The sequence below is a fragment of the Lissotriton helveticus genome, chromosome 5_1 (genome assembly GCF_964261635.1).
Source record: "Lissotriton helveticus chromosome 5_1, aLisHel1.1, whole genome shotgun sequence".
In the NCBI taxonomy this organism is placed as follows: domain Eukaryota; kingdom Metazoa; phylum Chordata; class Amphibia; order Caudata; family Salamandridae; genus Lissotriton; species Lissotriton helveticus.
The window spans coordinates 2,134,981,805-2,135,000,602 of NC_136065.1; the positions used below are offsets into that span (position 1 = coordinate 2,134,981,805).

General features: G+C 49.8%; 2 protein-coding genes across 12 annotated transcripts in view; both read left to right on the plus strand.

Annotated features, from left to right (window-relative positions):
* FNBP1 (formin binding protein 1) overlaps positions 1–16,809 on the plus strand; it is an 878,539-nt gene extending 861,730 nt beyond the window's left edge. For all 11 annotated transcript variants that reach the window (XM_078646220.1, XM_078646221.1, XM_078646222.1 and 8 more), the window contains one exon: positions 16,624–16,809. In XM_078646220.1, the coding sequence (XP_078502346.1) occupies positions 16,624–16,682 (59 nt within the window). In that variant the 3' untranslated portion in view covers positions 16,683–16,809. The remainder of the gene's footprint in view (positions 1–16,623) is intronic.
* On the plus strand, positions 11,670–16,809 carry LOC144752352 (uncharacterized). Its single transcript, XM_078640290.1, has 3 exons — positions 11,670–11,690; positions 12,328–15,435; positions 15,612–16,809. The coding sequence occupies exons 1-2, from the start codon at positions 11,670–11,672 to the stop codon at positions 13,639–13,641; spliced, it is 1,335 nt and encodes a 444-aa protein (XP_078496416.1). The 3' UTR covers positions 13,642–15,435; positions 15,612–16,809.
* Positions 16,810–18,798: the final 1,989 nt, after the last annotated feature.

Genomic DNA, 18,798 nt, shown 5'->3' on the forward strand with positions numbered 1-18,798 from the left:
AGTATGTGGCACGGCTGCCAGAGCTGGGGATCCGGGTTCGAGTCTCTGTGTCAGTACAATATCCTGTGATTGTGGCCAAATTACTTAATCTTCCCGTGCTCATGGACCGCGCCTGGATACCCTCACAGGTGTTAAGCCGCACCCTATAAATCTACAAACCATGACTAAACCTGAATGACAGGGGAGATCTGTGGTTTCCCCAACACTGACACCCCCCTCTAAAGGACCACCTGGGAGGGAAGGGGGGTGCTGTGTGCCTGGTCAGTGTGGCTGACAATCAGTACACCTCCTGGTGGCCTCTTTGCCTCTGCACCCGCATCTATAATTTGGCACAGGTACGTAGGCAAGGTGTTTCCTTATTCGCAGGGGGCCACACCCCATCCAGCTCAATCTATAGTACCGAAAGGCTGTGGAAGCTCAATCTATAGTACCGAAAGGGCTGTGGAAGAATATGCAGCCCCTTCTGTAATACCCAACGGCCCCAGGGGTGCAAAAAGCAGGCACCCACATTGAACATTTTTGATAATACAGCTCTTGAAGTTATGATAGTATGCACACCTATGTGTAATAACAGCAGGTCCATTGTAATGTCCATGATAGGGACACAGAGTTGTACTTATAGGCCCAAGCTCTAGTAGAACTTTGTAATATAGACTGAGTGCTGTCACTTATGTTCTTATGTGGAGCTGTGTAGAGGTCCTACAGACAGACACGTTCATTCAGCTTGAAACCCCACTTGTGCGGCAGTTTATAAGATATAAAAGTGATCAGAAAGAACAATGAGTATGCAAAAGGTTGTACGCCCTGGAATCAAGGCTTTATTACAAACCCAGCCACCTACTAGCAGCTAGTGTCAATGACTTTGATACGTTGGGTGAGTTAGCACTTTCCTAGTTTATAACTGCCAGAGCCCTTTGGACTTTGTGAACAGCTGAGCCCAGCCCACCATCTTCCTGAAGTACTAATGGCCTGCCCAGGTTTTCTGGAACCCCTGGTGGGAAGCCCTCCCTCCCCGTGTCTTCAAACACTCCACAGTCCTGCACCCTGATTAAAGTAGGGTGGCTCCCCTTCCACAAAATGGCTGCTGCATGGCCTGCTCTCAGCGTACTCCTGCCCACGTTCTGTTGTCATCTATACTACACTCAGTTGCCACCAGTGAGGCATAGCAGCACATACACACTTATCTGGATATTTGGTTGGAGGCAGCGGTGGTTGTTGGTGTCTATGTGGGCAGAGTTTGGTGTGGTAGGTGAGGTCCCCACCTTGATATTTGGTTGAAGGCAGCAGTGGTTGTTGGTGTCTATGTGGGCAGTTTGGTGTGGTAGGTGAGGTCCCCACCTTGATATTTGGTTGAAGGCACCAGTGGTTGTTGGTGTCTATGTGGGCAGTTTGGTGTGGTAAGACATGGGCTGCTCTCATTGCTGGTATGCATCAGGTAGGTTAAAGGTTACGTGAAAAGCGAAGGTGCGCACCTTGTGCAGCGTTCATTCCACATAGGTTATGGCATGTAGGGTTTGTTCCCGAGTCCTTACTGTCGGAGCTCTGGGTACGGAGGCTTGCAGTGGATGCCACTGCTGTTCTCCTGTTCTCAGTGGCATTATTGATCACTCAGGGTCTGAAGAAAGTGGGGTGCTTTTGCAAGGTCTTTATTAGAAGGGAGTGAGTTCCAAAGTTTGTTGGCTCTGCCAGAAAGCGCAACCTCCTTCTCGGGTGCTGTTGAAGCGAGGCACGTGCCTTGGAACGTAGACTGCATCCAGGGCAGTGGGGATGACATTTCTGTTCTAGGAAACTTGATGTGACATGGGGTGCCAGCATGGGAGTAACCAGACAAGAGGCTGAAGCCAGTGCAATGGTGAAAGCACGAGGTTGATCCAGGGCCTGAGATGTGGTAGGGGCCTTGCACAAGATCCAGGACCTGAGATGTAGTAGGGGCCTTGCGTAGACTCCGGGACCTGGGATGTGGTGCTAGCCTGGTCGGCAAATGGCTGAAGCCAGTGCAGTGGTGAGAGCATGAGGTTTATCCAGGGCCTGAGATGTGGTAGGAGCCTTGCATAAGTTCCTGGAGCTGAGATGTGGTGGGAGCCTTGCATTGAGTCAGGGACATGAGATGTGGTGCCTGTGTGGAAGCTGAGGCTTGCACCTCTTATAAATTGTTGAGGATGATTTTCGGAAACCCTCTGTAAAGGCCATCAACATAGACTTTGTGAGTACAGTGTGGCCATGGCTCAAAAACTGTGAGGAGCCAACGCACAAGGAAATGAGTATCCAGAGTCTGAGCATGTTCACAGGAGGTTTTACCACAACATCTGTCTTGGGTTCCAGAGTGAGGTCTGCGTCTACGTTGATTGTCACACTATTAGACTTATCCCATTTTATTTTTCGGTTCCATGTTGTCAAATGTTATTTTATTTGGCCTCGGCTGCCATCGGAATTTACTAGTCCATTTATATAATCCTGCAGACCCTGCCATCTTGGGAGGATAAAAGCATGTCAAATACATGTCTAGCCAGTACGGGCAGGTGTCTATGAGAATAATTTATACAAAGTGCACACAACTATTCCTAACAGTATGTGATGGCTGGCTTGGACTAGCGAAAGCTACAAGGAACCCGTGTAGTGAGAAGCCGTCACCGTTCATAGTGCCAACACTTGGATGCTACACACTGGCACTCTACTCAGAACACTTTGAGCCTGCATTCTCAGCACTCTAGCCAGAACACTTTGATCCCGCAGACTCTGCACTCTAGCCAGAACACTTTGATCCCGCACACCTGGCACTCTAGCCAGAACACTTTGATCCCGCACACCTGGCACTCTAGCCAGAACACTTTGATCCCGCACACCTGGCACTCTAGCCAGAACACTTTGATCCCGCACACCTGGCACTCTAGCCAGAACATTTTGATCCCACACACTCAGCGCTCTAGCCAGAACACTTTGATCCCGCACACCTGGCACTCTAGCCAGAACACTTTGATCCCGCACACCTGGCACCCTAGCCAGAACACTTTAATCCCGCACACTCTGCACTCTAGCCAGAACACTTTGATCCAGCACACTCTGCACTCTAGCCAGAACATCTTGATCCTGCACACTCTGCACTCTAGCCAGAACACTTTGATCCCGCACACTCTGCACTCTAGCCAGAACACTTTGACCCCGCGCACTCGACACTCTACCAAGAGCACCTTGATCCCGCACACTCGGCACTCCACCCAGAATACCTAGATTCTGCTCACTCAACCCAGAATATCTTGATCCTGCACACTCAGTGGTCCACCCACAACACCTTGTTACCTCTAAATTGCCACTCTACCCAGAACACCTTGATCCTGCACACTCGGCATTCTAGCCAGAACACCTTGATCCTGCACACTCTGCATTCTAGCCAGAACACCTTGATCCTGCACACTCGGCACTCTACCCAGAATATATTTATCCTGTTCACTAGGCCCTCAACCCAGAATATCATGATCCTGCTCACTGGGTACTCTACCCCGAATACCTTGATCGTGCTTATTCGGCACTACCCAGAATAGCTTGATCCCGCTCACTCTGCACTCTACCCAGAACACCTTGATCTTGCACAGTTTGCACTTCACACAGAATACTTTGATCCTCCTCACTCGGCACTCTACTCAGGATACTTGATCCTGCACGCTTGGCACTTCTAGACAGAACACCTTCATCCTGCACACTACGCACTCCACCCAGAATACCTTGATCCTGCTTATTCAGCACTCTACCCAGGAAACCATGATCCTGCAGACTTGGTACTCTACCTAGAACACCTTGATCCCTCAGCACTCTACCTGGGACACCTTGATCTTGCACTCTCGGCACTCTACCCAGAATACCTTGATCCAGCACACACTGCCATCAACTAAGAACACCTTGATCCCGCACACTCAGCACTCTACCCGGGATATCTTGATCTTGTAAACTCGGCACTCTAGACATGACCCCTCGAGACACCTTGACCATGCACATTCTAAACTCTACATGTGACACCTTGTGGGACACCTTGATCCTGCGCTCAGCACTCTACCTGAGACACCTTGATCTTGCACATTTGGCACTCTTCCTGGTACACCTTGATCGTGCACACTCGGCACTCTACTTGGGACACCTTGTGGGACACCTTGATTCCCCAAGTTCGGCACCATCACGCACTCGGCACTCTACCTGGGACATCTTGATCTTGCACAATCTCCACTCTACCTGGGACACCTTGCGGGTCACCTTGATCCCGCACGCGGCACTCTACCTGGGACACCTTGATCTTGCATACTCTGCACTATACCTGGGTCGCCTTGATCCCGCACTCTGCACTCTACCTGGGACACCTTGATCTTGCACACTCGGCACTCTACCTGGGACACTTTGCGGGACACCTTGATCTTGCAAACTCGGCCCTCTACCTAGGACACCTTGCGGGTCACCTTGAGCCCGCACTCAGCACTCTACCTGGGACTCTTTGCGGGACACCTTGATCCCGCACAAGGCACTCCACCTGGGACACCTTGATCTTGCACACTCTGCACTCTACCTGGGACACCTTGATTTTGCACACATTCGGCACTCTACCTGGGACACCTTGCGGGACACCTTGATGCTGCATTCAGCACTCTACCTGAGACACATTGATCATGCACACTGGGCACTCGAGCTGGTACACCTTGCGGGACACCTTGATCTTGCAAACACGGCACTCTTCCTGGGACACCTTGCAGGTCACCTTAATCTTGCACTCGGCACTCTACCTGGAACACCTTGATCTTGCATACATGGCACTCTACCTGGGACATCTTGCGGGACACCTTGATCCCGCATTCAGCACTCTACCTGGGACATCTTGATCTTGCACTAGGCACTCTACCTGGGACACCTTGATCTTGCACACTCGGCACTCTACCTGGGACACCTTGCGGACACCTTGATCTGCACTCAGTACTCTACATGGGACACCTTGATCTTGTACACTCGGCACTCTACCCAAAGTACTTCAATCCTGCACACTAGGCTACCTGGGTCATCTTGCGGGACACCTTGATCCCGCATTCAGCACTCTACCTGGGACACCTTGATCTTGCACACTCTGCACTTTACCTGGGACACCTTGCGGACACCTTGATCCTGCACTCGGTACTCTACATGGGACACCTTGATCTTTCACACTTGGCACTCTATATATGAAACCTTGATCATGCACACTTGGCACTCTACCTGGGACACCTTGATCCCGCACACTCAGTAGTCTACCCAGACTACCTTGATTCCTCACACACATCAGTGCACCTAGATCGCTTTACACTCAGCAGTGCCTTGCATCATAACCAGCATGCCCAGTAGTGATACGTGAGCTCTCTCAAGCTCACACCCCACAATCTGTTCTAAACTCCTTGCCCAAATCAGTATCATCCAAGTTCTCTACACTGTCCTTACACATTCAACAGTCTGTTGAGACCCTTCCTCAATGTCTGTTGAGGCTTAGCACATACTTCAAGGTGAATGAAGCCACAATTCTTTTCTCTTTTCTAGAGCTGCTTACACGTTGAGCTCTCAGCAGTGTTTGCAAACTCTCCCTACAAGCGCCGCAGTTCTGATAGATACATCTGCCGTGTGGATTCCTCACCTTGTGAATACCCCCTGCGTCAGCAACATTCGGAAATTCTTTTTTCGTAGCCTCGCGCCGACGTGGACTCCTGACGTCATAGAGACACGACCTCGCTCGCGACTCCGCTGACGTCACCGACGCCTATAATAGGCCCACGCCGGCGTGATGACATCAGTTCCCTTTTTTCCGCGTCGTCGACGCTAACGGTTATCGGGAATCTCTGTAGCCAACGGATACTTTGTTGTCTGTATTAACATTTTCTGCGTCTCTGTATCCTGTCTCTTCGACAATGTCTTCGAAAAAGACCGGCTTCAAGCCCTGCAGAGAATGCGGCAAAATGATGTCCATTACCGATCTGGTGCTTGAGCTCGGACCATGATGTGGAGGACTGCTCTTCGTGTAAGAAGATGAACCCGAAGGCCTTGAGGGACAGAGAGGCGAAGCTCCTGATGGCTAAGATGAAAGCTGGAAAGGGAAAATCGTCGAAGTCTCGTTCTCGAAGGGCGAGGTCGAAGTCGAGATCGAGGTCCAGGTCTGGATCTCGAGGAAGGTCGTCTTCGAAGTCGGCTTCGGATCATGTTTCAAAAAAGAGGAAACATAAGAAGAGGAGACATGAGTCCCGACGTCGTTCTGGTAAGGAGTCGGGATCGAGGTCGAGGTCACCGAAGGTACGTTCGAAGGTGGTGACCATTGATGTTTCGGATCCAGAACCTGAAGGTGAGGCCTCCCCTTCTGAGTCACGGGCGCCGGCTCCGTCTCCGACTCCGAATCCTGCTCCGAGTCCATCTCCGGCGCCGTCCCCGGTCCGAGATGAGGAGGAGCCTCATGAGGATGAGGGTCCCGAGCCCTTAGGTGAGCCGAATCCGAACGCTCCTCGAGACAGGCCTGAAGGTTTTCAGCCACCATTTCCTGCCCCAGGCCAGGACCCTTCTGCGTTTCTCAACGCGATGTATGGAGTCTTTTCGAGGTCGTGGTACCCCTCTGGTGCACCTTCGGGTCCCATGGGTCCTTTGGCTTTTAACTTAGGAGTCCCTCACTCCTACCCTCCGGCTCCGTTTATGCCTTACATGCCGGCTCCGACGCCGCCGTGGCATTTTCCGGCTCCACCGAAGCCGTCGACGCCGGTTCCGGCTTCGCCTGCTCCGGGTCGGCCTAGAACACATCCCTCTGAACCTGCGGATTCGATCCCGACGTCGATTCCGAATCCGTCGGAGCCGATGGTGGATCCGAGGGCAAAACGGGTCAAGATGAGATCCAGAAGAGAGGCTCAACGCCTTCTGGAGGAAAGGAGGTTTTTGGATTCACAATCTGACCTTGAAGAGGGTGAATTGGATGAGGATACTTTTGAGGATTTGGCAGAAGCAGGAAGCCTGGATTTCTCTCCAGAGTGGGAGTTACCATCAGGTTCTAGCACTCCTTCTAAGGACGTTCAACCCTATCATTTGGTTATGAGGAAGGCTGCCAGTCTCCTTAAGTTGACTTTGCCTACAGCAGAATTCAAATCTAATATTCTGACTGAAGTACTCCATTCTCCGAGTTCAGTGGTGGAACCTCTTCTTCCTTTCAATGATGCTCTGACAGAGCCCATTCTAGAGGTGTGGAAAAAACCTTTGTCGGCTCCAGCTGTCTCTAAAAGTGTAGCCAGAAGATACAGGGTTGCCCCTGATGATCCTGCCTTTTTAACCTCTCACCCTTCACCGGAGAGTTTGGTCATTCAGGCTGCATGCTCCAAGAAGAACGTTAGTGCTTTCCCTCAGGTTCCTTTTGAGAAGGAGGCAAAGAAGCAGGATCAGGTAGCAAAGAAGTCCTTCTCCTCTGCCAGTATGGCATTGAAGTCATCAAATGCCACTTGCTTGATGGGGAGATATTTACACGCTCTGATGGACTCTTTACATGTTCTTGTTCCAAAAATTCCTGATGACAGCAGGAAGGATTTTGAGGAAGTCATCTCTGACGCTCAGGCAGCGGCTCGCCAGGTCATTCAGAGCGGTTTGGATACTGTAGACTCTGTGGCGCGCATTATGGGCACTGCTGTCGCTACTAGGAGGTCTGCCTGGTTGAAATCTTCTGACTTTTTGGCTGATGTTCAGGCGACATTATTAGATCTTCCTTTCGATGGTTCAGGCCTTTTTGGGAAGAAGGCTGATGCGGCCCTTGAGAGGTTTAAAGATTGCAAGGCGACTGCTAAATCCTTGGGTCTTCAAGTGAGAGGTTCTTCAACTGGCAGAAGATTCAGAGGTTTTGGCCGCCCTGCCTTTCGGAATTTCCGGCAAGGCCAGCAGCAGCAGCAGCAACAACAGCAGCAGCAAAACTCCTTGTACAGGTCTTACAGGGGAAAGCAAAGAGTGCGTCCTCGTGGACGTCAGATCTCTTCCTCCTCCACTTCCTCCAACCCTCCTGCCCCTGAGAAGCAGCCCTAGATCCGACATTCAGGATCATGTGGGTCCGGTTGGGGGCCGGCTTACCCATTTTCTACAGGATTGGGAATCGGTTACGTCAGATCTTTGGGTTCTCAATCTTGTAGAAAATGGGTATGCCCTTCCCTTTCGGGAATTCCCTCCCAATTTCCCTCCTTGCCAAGGGTATTGCTCCGAGGAGCATCTGTCTCTTCTGCAAGAGGAAGTTTTGACTCTGATAAGAAAAGGTGCGATAGAGGTGGTCCCAGAGCAGGAAAGGGGTCAGGGATGCTACTCCCGGTATTTCCTGATTCCGAAGAAGGATGGCAGGCATCGTCCAATCCTGGATCTCAGGATCTTGAATCTCTATCTGAAACAGGAGAAATTAAAGATGCTCACCCTTGCTCAGGTTCTTCAAGCGCTGCAAGAAGAAGACTGGATGGTGTCACTCGACTTGCAGGATGCTTACTTTCACATCCCAATCCTGAAGTCGCACAGGAGGTATCTCCGTTTTACGGTGGGATCGCAGCACTACCAGTTTGCGGTCCTTCCGTTTGGACTTACTACTGCGCCTCGAGTCTTCACCAAGGTGATGGCAGTGGTGGCGGCACATCTCAGAAGGTCAGGGATTCCTGTATTCCCTTATTTAGACGACTGGCTGATCAAAGCGGAGTCGTCAGAGAGAGTGCTCCATCATTTGCGGGAGACAACCCAGTTGTTGTACAGGTTGGGTTTTTCAATAAATGTACCCAAGTCTCACCTGGTGCCCTCCCAGCGCAACCTGTTCATAGGTGCGGTACTGGACACAACCGTATGTCGTGCATTCCCTCCCCCTCAAAGGATTCGCGACATACGGGAGATGATTCCTTTGTTTTACAATGGAGCGGTCGTTCCAGTCCTGAAGGTCCTTCGCCTGCTCGGTCTGATGGCTTCATGCATTCTGTTGGTCAACCATGCACGCTGGCACATGAGGGCGCTCCAGTGGTGCCTCCGCAAGCAGTGGTATCAGCACAGCGGAGATCTCAGGCAGTCAGTGAGGATCTCCAGAGAAGCTGCAGCGGATCTGTCTTGGTGGGGCGTGGAAGGCAATCTGTCCCAAGGAAAGCCTTTCCAACTTCCCCCATCGGTGGCCACGGTGATAACGGATGCATCCACTCTCGGGTGGGGTGCTCATCTGGGGGATCTGGAGGTCAAGGGCCTTTGGTCTCCAGAGGAAAGGTTGCTTCACATCAACCTTCTAGAATTGCGGGCGATACGTTTGGCGCTCAAGGCCTTCCTCCCTTCCCTTCGCGGTCAGTCTGTTCAAGTCCTGACGGACAACACGACTGCGATGTGGTACATCAACAAGCAGGGAGGAGTAGGGTCGCAGTGTCTCTGCAGAGAGGCTCTGCGTCTCTGGTCCTGGGTTCAGGACCATCAGATTTGTCTGATGGCAAATCATCTGGCCGGGGTTCTGAACGTTCGTGCAGACAGTCTCAGTCGGCAGTTCTCTGCCGACCACGAGTGGAGGCTTCACCCGGAGGTGGTTCACGACATCTTTCAGATGTGGGGGACTCCTCGGTGGACCTGTTTGCCACTCGCGAGAATGCGCACTGCCTGTCGTTCTGCAGTCTCCAGTATCCGATGCAAGGAGCCTTGGGGGACGCGTTTCAGTTGAGTTGGAGAGGTCAACTCCTTTACGCGTTTCCCCCCATACCCTTGATTCCTCGGGTTCTGAGGAAGATTCGCCAAGACCGGGCCCAAGTCATATTGGTTGCTCCGGATTGGCCAAGAAGGGTGTGGTATACAGATCTACTCCACCTCTCCTCTCACCCGCCGCTCCGTCTCCCTCTCAGGGCAGACCTCCTCTCTTTGATGGAGGGGCAGGTTCTACACCCCCACCTCCAGACATTGCACCTTCATGCCTGGAGATTGAGCGGGGCAACCTGAATTCCTTTTCCCTCCCGCCTGACGTTGTGGATGTCATCTTGTCAGCCAGGCGTGACTCCACTAAGTCCATCTATTCTTATAGATGGTCGAAATTTGTCACGTGGTGTGGGGAAAGGTCTGTTGATCCTTTGAGGGCCCATTTGTCTAATGTTCTCCAATTTGCTCTTTCTTTGGCACGGCAGGGTCTGACGGTTGCCACGGTGAAGGGTTACCTGTCGGCGCTGTCGGCTTTTCTCTGCTTGCCTGACCAGCCTTCTCTTTTTAAGTCTCCTGTGGTCTTAAGGTTTTTGAAGGGTCTTACTAATATGTTCCCTCCTTCACCTTTCATTGTGCCTCAGTGGGATTTGAATCTTGTATTGACCTTTTTGATGGGTGCTCCCTTTGAGCCTCTCCACAAATGTCCCATGAGGCTTCTTACCCTTAAGACAGTCTTCCTGGTTGCAATAACCTCGGCAAGGAGGGTTAGTGAGCTTCAAGCTCTTAGTTCCAAGCCCCCATTCCTGACCATTCATGTTGATAGAATGGTTCTTAGGACCAGGGCTGCTTTTCTGCCTAAGGTGGTAACTCCCTTCCATCTAGGACAGTCCATTACCCTTCCTACCTTCTATCCTCCCCCTCACCCTTCCAAGGAGGAGGAGAGACTGCACCGTCTGGACCCTAAGAGGGCGGTGTCCTTTTACTTGGACAGATCCAAGGACTTTCGCTTGGAAGACCAGCTCTTCGTTGGATTTGCTGGCTGCAAGAAAGGAAGAGCGGTCCATAAAAGAACTTTATCGAGATGGATCGTCCTCTGCATAAAGATCTGCTACTCTTTGGCCAGTAAGGAACCACCAGAGGGTATAAGGGCTCATTCAACTAGAGCTAAGTCTTCAACCTCAGCATTGGCTAGAGGTGTGCCTGTGGAGGATATTTGTAGGGCGGCAACTTGGTCTTCCCTCCACACTTTCGCGAAGCATTACTGCTTGGATTCCGAAGTGAGGAGGGACGGCCACTTTGCGCGCTCTGTCCTTCAGGATTTCCTGGTTTAGAAGAGTGGACACCCTCCTCCGGGAGTGGGGACTGCTGTGGGACTCTATTCACAAGGTGAGGAATCCACACGGCAGATGTATCTATCAGAAGAACAAGTTACTTACCTTCGGTAACGCTTTTTCTGGTAGATACTATATCTGCCTGTGGATTCCTCACTGACCCACCCGCCTCCCCGTTGTCCACTCTTCTATGCCAGAGTTACTGTACTGTAATATATATATATTTTGTTGTCAAGGAAATGTTTCAGTTGCTTTCCTGCTTTTGCTTAACACTGTGTGTGTTGCCTTGAGTACTGTGTACTGTGTATACTTGCATATTTCTACTGTCATTGGTCCGTCCGTGTGCCTCGATGGCACGGAAAAAAGGGCGGAACTGATGTCATCATGCCGGCGTGGGCCTATTATAGGCGTCGGTGACGTCAGCGGAGTCGCGAGCGAGGTCGTGTCTCTATGACGTCAGGAGTCCACGTCGGCGCGAGGCTACGAAAAAAGAATTTCCGAATGTTGCTGACGCAGGGGGTATTCACAAGGTGAGGAATCCACAGGCAGATATAGTATCTACCAGAAAAAGCGTTACCGAAGGTAAGTAACTTGTTCTTTGAGCTTTATACACTCTTGCACCACCTGCAGACAAATCATTACCTGCCACATTCTAGAAACTTAAGTGAGCTTTTTACACTCCAAGCAGGGTCCCAAGAGATGTATACTCATTCTAGAGATGTAACAGAGCTCTTTACAGGCCAAGCAGGGTGCCAAGAGATATATACTCATTCTAGAGACGTAACCGAGATCTTTACACGCCAAGCAGGGTCCCAAGAGATATATACTCATTCTAGAGACCTAACAGAGCTTTTTACACGCCAAGCTGGGTCCCAAGAGATATATACTCATTCTAGAGACGTACCAGAGCTCTTTGCACGCCAAGCAGGGTCCCAAGAGATATATACTCATTCTAGAGACGTAACAGAGCTTTTTACACGCCAAGCAGGGTCCCAAGAGATATATACTCATTCTAGAGACGTAACAGAGCTTTGTACACGCCAAGCAGGGTCCCAAGAGATATATACTCATTCTAGAGACGTACCAGAGCTCTTTAACGCCAAGCAGGGTCCCAAGAGATATATACTCATTCTAGAGACGTAACAGAGCTTTGTACACGCCAAGCAGGGTCCCAAGAGATATATACTCATTCTAGAGACGTACCAGAGCTCTTTAACGCCAAGCAGGGTCCCAAGAGATATATACTCATTCTAAAGAGTTAACAGAGCTCTCTACACGCCAAACAGGGTCCCAAGAGATATATACTCATTCTAGAGACGTAACAGAGCTTTTTACACGCCAAGCAGGGTCCTAAGAGATATATACTCATTCTAGAGACGTAACCAAGCTCTTTACACACCAAGCAGGGTCCCAAGAGATATATACTCATTCTAGAGACATAACAGAGCTCTTTGCACGCCAAGCAGGGTCCCAAGAGATATATACTCATTCTAGAGACCTAACCGAGCTCTTTACACGCCAAGCAGGGTCCCAAGAGATATATACTCATTCTAGAGACCTAACCGAGCTCTTTACACGCCAAGCAGGGTCCCAAGAGATATATACTCATTCTAGAGACGTAACAGAGCTCTTTACACGCCAAGCAGGGTCCCAAGAGATATATACTCATTCTAGAGACGTAACCGAGATCTTTACACGCCAAGTAGGGTCCCAAGAGATATATACTCATTCTAGAGACGTAACAGAGCTCTTTACAGGCCAAACAGGGTCCCAAGAGATATATACTCATTCTATAGACGTAACTGAGCTCTTTGCACGCCAAGCAGGGTCCCAAGAGAGATATACTCATTCTATAGACGTAACTGAGCTCTTTGCAGGCCAAGCAGGGTCCCAAGAGAGATATACTCATTCTAGAGAGTTAACAGAGCTCTTTACACGCCAAACAGGGTCCCGAGAGATATATACTCATTCTAGAGACTTAACAGAGCTTTTCACACGCCAAGCAGGGTCCCAAGAGATATATACTCATTCTATAGACGTAACAGAGCTCTTTACAGGCCAAGCAGGGACCCAAGAGATATATACTCATTCTAGAGACGTAACAGAGCTCTTTACACGCCAAGCAGGGTCCCAAGAGATATATACTCATTCTAGAGACGTAACCGAGATCTTTACACGCCAAGCAGGGTCCCAAGAGATATATACTCATTCTAGAGAAGTAACCGAGATCTTTACACGCCAAGTAGGGTCCCAAGAGATATATACTCATTCTAGAGACGTAACAGAGCTCTTTACAGGCCAAACAGGGTCCCAAGAGATATATACTCATTCTATAGACGTAACTGAGCTCTTTGCACGCCAAGTAGGGTCCCAAGAGATATATACTCATTCTAGAGACGTAACAGAGCTCTTTACAGGCCAAACAGGGTCCCAAGAGATATATACTCATTCTATAGACGTAACTGAGCTCTTTGCACGCCAAACAGGGTCCCGAGAGATATATACTCATTCTAGAGACTTAACAGAGCTTTTCACACGCCAAGCAGGGTCCCAAGAGATATATACTCATTCTAGAGACGTAACAGAGCTCTTTACAGGCCAAGCAGGGACCCAAGAGGTATGCACTCATTCTAGAGTCTTAACACTCCACAGGATCACCAGAGATTTGTAGATACACAACTGAGACCAGTACTCCTTGCACCCTCAGTAGGATCACAAGAAGTACGTAGATATACAACTGATATAAATACTCCTTGCACACGCAGCAGGATCACCAGAGGTCTATAGATACATAACTGATACCAATACTCCTTGCACACGCAGCGGGATCACCAGAGGTCTGATACCAATACTCCTTGCACCCGCAGCAGGATCACCAGAGGTCTGATACCATTACTCCTTGCACACGCAGCGGGATCACCAGAGGTCTGATACCAATACTCCTTGCACACACAGCAGGATCACCAGAGGTCTGATACCAATACTCCTTGCACACACAGTAGGATCACCAGAGGTCTGATACCAATACTCCTTGCACACACAGTAGGATCACAAGAGTTCTGATACCAATACTCCTTGCACACGCAGCAGGATCACCAGAGGTCTGATACCAATACTCCTTGCACACTTAGCAGGATCACCAGAGGTCTGATTCCAGTACTCCTTGCACACGCAGCAGGATCACCAGAGGTCTGATACCAATACTCCTTGCACACTTAGCAGGATCACCAGAGGTCTGATACCAATACTCCTTGCACACACAGCAGGATCACCAGAGGTCTGATACTAATACTCCTTGCACACTTAGCAGGATCACCAGAGGTCTGATTCCAATACTCCTTGCACACGTAGCGGGATCACCAGAGGTCTGATACCAATACTCCTTGCACCCGCAGCAGGATCACCAGAGGTCTGATACCATTACTCCTTGCACACGCAGCGGGATCACCAGAGGTCTGATACCAATACTCCTTGCACACACAGTAGGATCACCAGAGGTCTGATACCAATACTCCTTGCACACACAGCAGGATCACCAGAGGTCTGATACCAATACTCCTTGCACACACAGTAGGATCACCAGAGGTCTGATACCAATACTCCTTGCACCCGCAGCAGGATCACCAGAGGTCTGATTCCAGTACTCCTTGCACACGCGGCAGGATCACAAGAGGTCTGATACCAATACTCCTTGCACACGCAGCAGGATCACCAGAGGTCTGATACCAATACTCCTTGCACACACAGCAGGATCACCAGAGGTCTGATACTAATACTCCTTGCACACTTAGCAGGATCACCAGAGGTCTGATACTAATACTCCTTGCACACTTAGCAGGATCACCAGAGGTCTGATACCAATACTCCTTGCACACACAGCAGGATCACCAGAGGTCTGATTCCAGTACTCCTTGCACACGCAGCAGGATCACCAGAGGTCTGATACCAATACTCCTTGCACACTTAGCAGGATCACCAGAGGTCTGATACCAATACTCCTTGCACACACAGCAGGATCACCAGAGGTCTGATACCAATACTCCTTGCACACTTAGCAGGATCACCAGAGGTCTGATACCAATACTCCTTGCACACTTAGCAGGATCACCAGAGGTCTGATTCCAGTACTCTTTGCACACTCCGCAGGATCACAAGAGTTCTGATACCAGTACTCCTTGCACACACAGTAGGATCACCAGAGGTCTGATACCAATACTCCTTGCACACACAGTAGGATCACCAGAGGTCTGATACCAATACTCCTTGCACCCGCAGCAGGATCACCAGAGGTCTGATTCCAGTACTCCTTGCACACACAGTAGGATCACCAGAGGTCTGATACCAATACTCCTTGCGCACGCAGCGGGATCACCAGAGGTCTGATACCAATACTCCTTGCACACACAGCAGGATCACCAGAGGTCTGATACCAATACTCCTTGCACCCTTAGCAGGATCACCAGAGGTCTGATACCATTACTCCTTGCACACGCAGCGGTATCATCAGAGGTCTGGTACCAATACTCCTTGCACACGCGGCAGGATCACCAGAGGTCTGATACCAATACTCCTTGCACACTCCGCAGGATCACAAGAGTTCTGATACCAATACTCCTTGCACACGCAGCAGGGTCACCAGAGGTCTGATACCAATACTCCTTGCACACTTAGCAGGATCACCAGAGGTCTGATACCAATACTCCTTGCACACACAGCAGGATCACCAGAGGTCTGATACCAATACTCCTTGCACACTCCGCAGGATCACAAGAGTTCTGATACCAATACTCCTTGCACACTTAGCAGGGTCACAAGAGTTCTGATACCAATACTCCTTGCACACACAGCAGGATCACCAGAGGTCTGATTCCAGTACTCCTTGCACACGCAGCGGGATCATCAGAGGTCTGGTACCAATACTCCTTGCACACGCAGCGGGATCACCAGAGGTCTGATACCAATACTCCTTGCACACTTAGCAGGATCACCAGAGGTCTGATACCAATACTCCTTGCACACTTAGCAGGATCACCAGAGGTCTGATACCAATACTCCTTGCACACTTAGCAGGATCACCAGAGGTCTGATACCAATACTCCTTGCACACGCAGCAGGGTCACCAGAGGTCTGATACCAATACTCCTTGCACACTCCGCAGGATCACAAGAGTTCTGATACCAATACTCCTTGCACACACAGCAGGATCACCAGAGGTCTGATTCCAGTACTCCTTGCACACGCAGCGGGATCCTCAGAGGTCTGGTACCAATACTCATTGCACACTTGGCAGTACCCTCCGAGCTACCATCCCACGTACCTTCATAACCACTGTCACGTGCACATGATCACCAAACCACTCATGCAGCCATGTCACAAGTGCTCATCGCTAACGTGTAAATAGGCAGCAGGAAATGGCGTGGGCGAGAGAGCCCCAGTCCACGTGTACAGTAAAGATTTTTAAAATGTTATTCTTGTGTTCTGCTTCCCTCACCCCTCTGCGTGAAGTGTCACACTTAAGCCAAACCTATATTTTAGCCGAATGGTGTTGAGCACTTTTCTCTGTTATTTTTATTCTGTTTTGTGTTTGTGTTGTTGACACACTGAACTCTGCATTTGTGATAGAAGCTCTGTGTCCTCCCCCTTGTTTTAAAAGTTCATCAGAAGGAGACCAGCTTCCTAGCCTGTCTGTTCAGCAGCTGGGACAGGGGATGAAGAGCAGCCTCGGTCACTGGATACAGAGGGCGCCGGAGCCACGCGTGTAACACAAAGCATGTCTAGAGTTTGCCATTCAGTTCCAAGAACTGCCGCTTTGCCATAAATAAACTCCATGATATACTGACTCTGGTGCGTCCTGGTTATTTATTTACATTGTTCACACTGTAAACTGCATTGTCAAAATGGAGCAAATGCATCACAAAACCTCTAAAGGGAGGGAAGTTGTGTGATAATCACAACAGGCAACAAGCATTGGCAAAGCCAAATATCTCTCTTTTCAATGGTGTTACTCAGCCTTTCGGCGTTACCAATGTTTTTGCTGATACAAATGAGATTATTACGGTGCAATGGCAAAAGCAAAATAAAAAAATAAATTGCACAGCAGTATGACGATGTTACATGTGAACCTGCAGAATTTGTTTCACTGATCCAGGAATGAGGCAGACCCCAATCTTGTTGGGTAAATTACAAAAACTGCATGTGAACACACATTCAAGAGGAAGAAGTGGGCTGGAAGGAAATTGCATCTGCTGTGTGCTCCCAAAAAAGGAGAGCACGCTGGGCACAGGAGGGAAGGGTGGCAAGTCCATGCCACTGAGCATCGGGAGGATCAGGGAGCTGGGGCCAGGGAGAGCCATAGAGGAACTGAAGGCGAGGGCAGCAATGGAAGAACTAGCAACAGGGGGCAGGGATGGAAGGAGGAGGAAGCAAGAAGCCACATGCGATCCGCTGGAGTGCTGAAAGACAATAGTAGTTCCCTAAATGTAAGCAGTGGAAGGATACAAGTCATCTAATCGAAAGGATGATAAAGATGGTATGCCCCATGCACGAGATGAGGAGGGAAAGCCGTTCAGTAAGACCCGAACTAATAACGGTCAATCAGTGGTAAGAAAGGTCACTCTAAGCATTGGTAGAATACACAACAGACCACTAAAAGCTGTCTGTCGACAAGACCTAAAACCAAAGCATCAACGGTGTCCTTTCATTGGACAGTGGAAACCAGTCAATCAGGCCTTTGGCTGTGTAGAAGGTCTTGACGGCCTTCCTAAAATCAGGTGGAGAGAGCCAGTTCTTCATAGGAGCAAAGTAATGCCTGGAGACTGGGCCAGCACTACAAAGCATCTGTATGCAAGGGGTTGTCTGTCATCTGAGCTCCTAGCAAAGTTTGGGGACCAACACAACAAAGCATCTGTCCCTGAGCGGCACTTTCAGCTGAGTCAGTTCTAGATGATGTGACTCAGCACAACAAATAATCAGTCAGTAAAGGGCAATCCTTCATTTCAGTTAGAAAACCTTTCAAAGTTTCTGGCCTGGCACTACTAAGTATGTCTACCAGAGGGGGTCATTTATTTGAGGGATTATCTTCCATACCGGAGGGTCCAGTACTCCAAGGGGCAGTCCATCGGAACGGGCAGATCAGAGAATTGAGGTTCCAGTAGAGCGAACCATCTGTGGGTTATGTATAGTCCATCACTTGGGTGAGAAGGTTGCAAAGCTTGGGGCCTAGCACTACCAAGCATTGGTCTGCGTGAGGTTGTACTTCATCTGAGTGAGTTGAAGGAGATCAGTGCCACTGCCTGTGTGCCACTGGGTGTGAGGGAAGAGCAGTTGAGCATGTTGGTGTAGGAGCTATTCAGTGTAGAAAGAGATCAGTTGATCGTGTGTCTGTAGAACTGAGTGCCGGATGAGATGACTTGAGCATGTAGCAGTTGGCGCCACTGAGCGTGGGACAAAATCAGTGGAGCTTGTTGCTGGAGGAGTCATGGGGTACAGAAGGAGATCAGTGAACCATAAGCAGGATGAAATGAGTTGAGCATGTGGGTGTAAGAGGTCAGTACGGGAGATCAGTGAAGCCTGCGCTAGGAGACAGTTGAGCTTGTGGCTATAGGAGTCTTAAGGGCAGGATAAGATCAGATGAGCAGCTGTGTGTTACAGTCACTGACTACAGAAGGCGGCCAGGAAAATGTGTGGCTGTAGGAGTTATTGAGTGTGAAGTGAGATCAGTTGAGCATGTAGCTGTAGGAGTTATCGAGTGCAGGATAAGATGAACAAGTTACCTTCGATAATGCTCTTTCTGGTAGTGGTTCAATCTTCAGCCATGAAGTTGACTTGA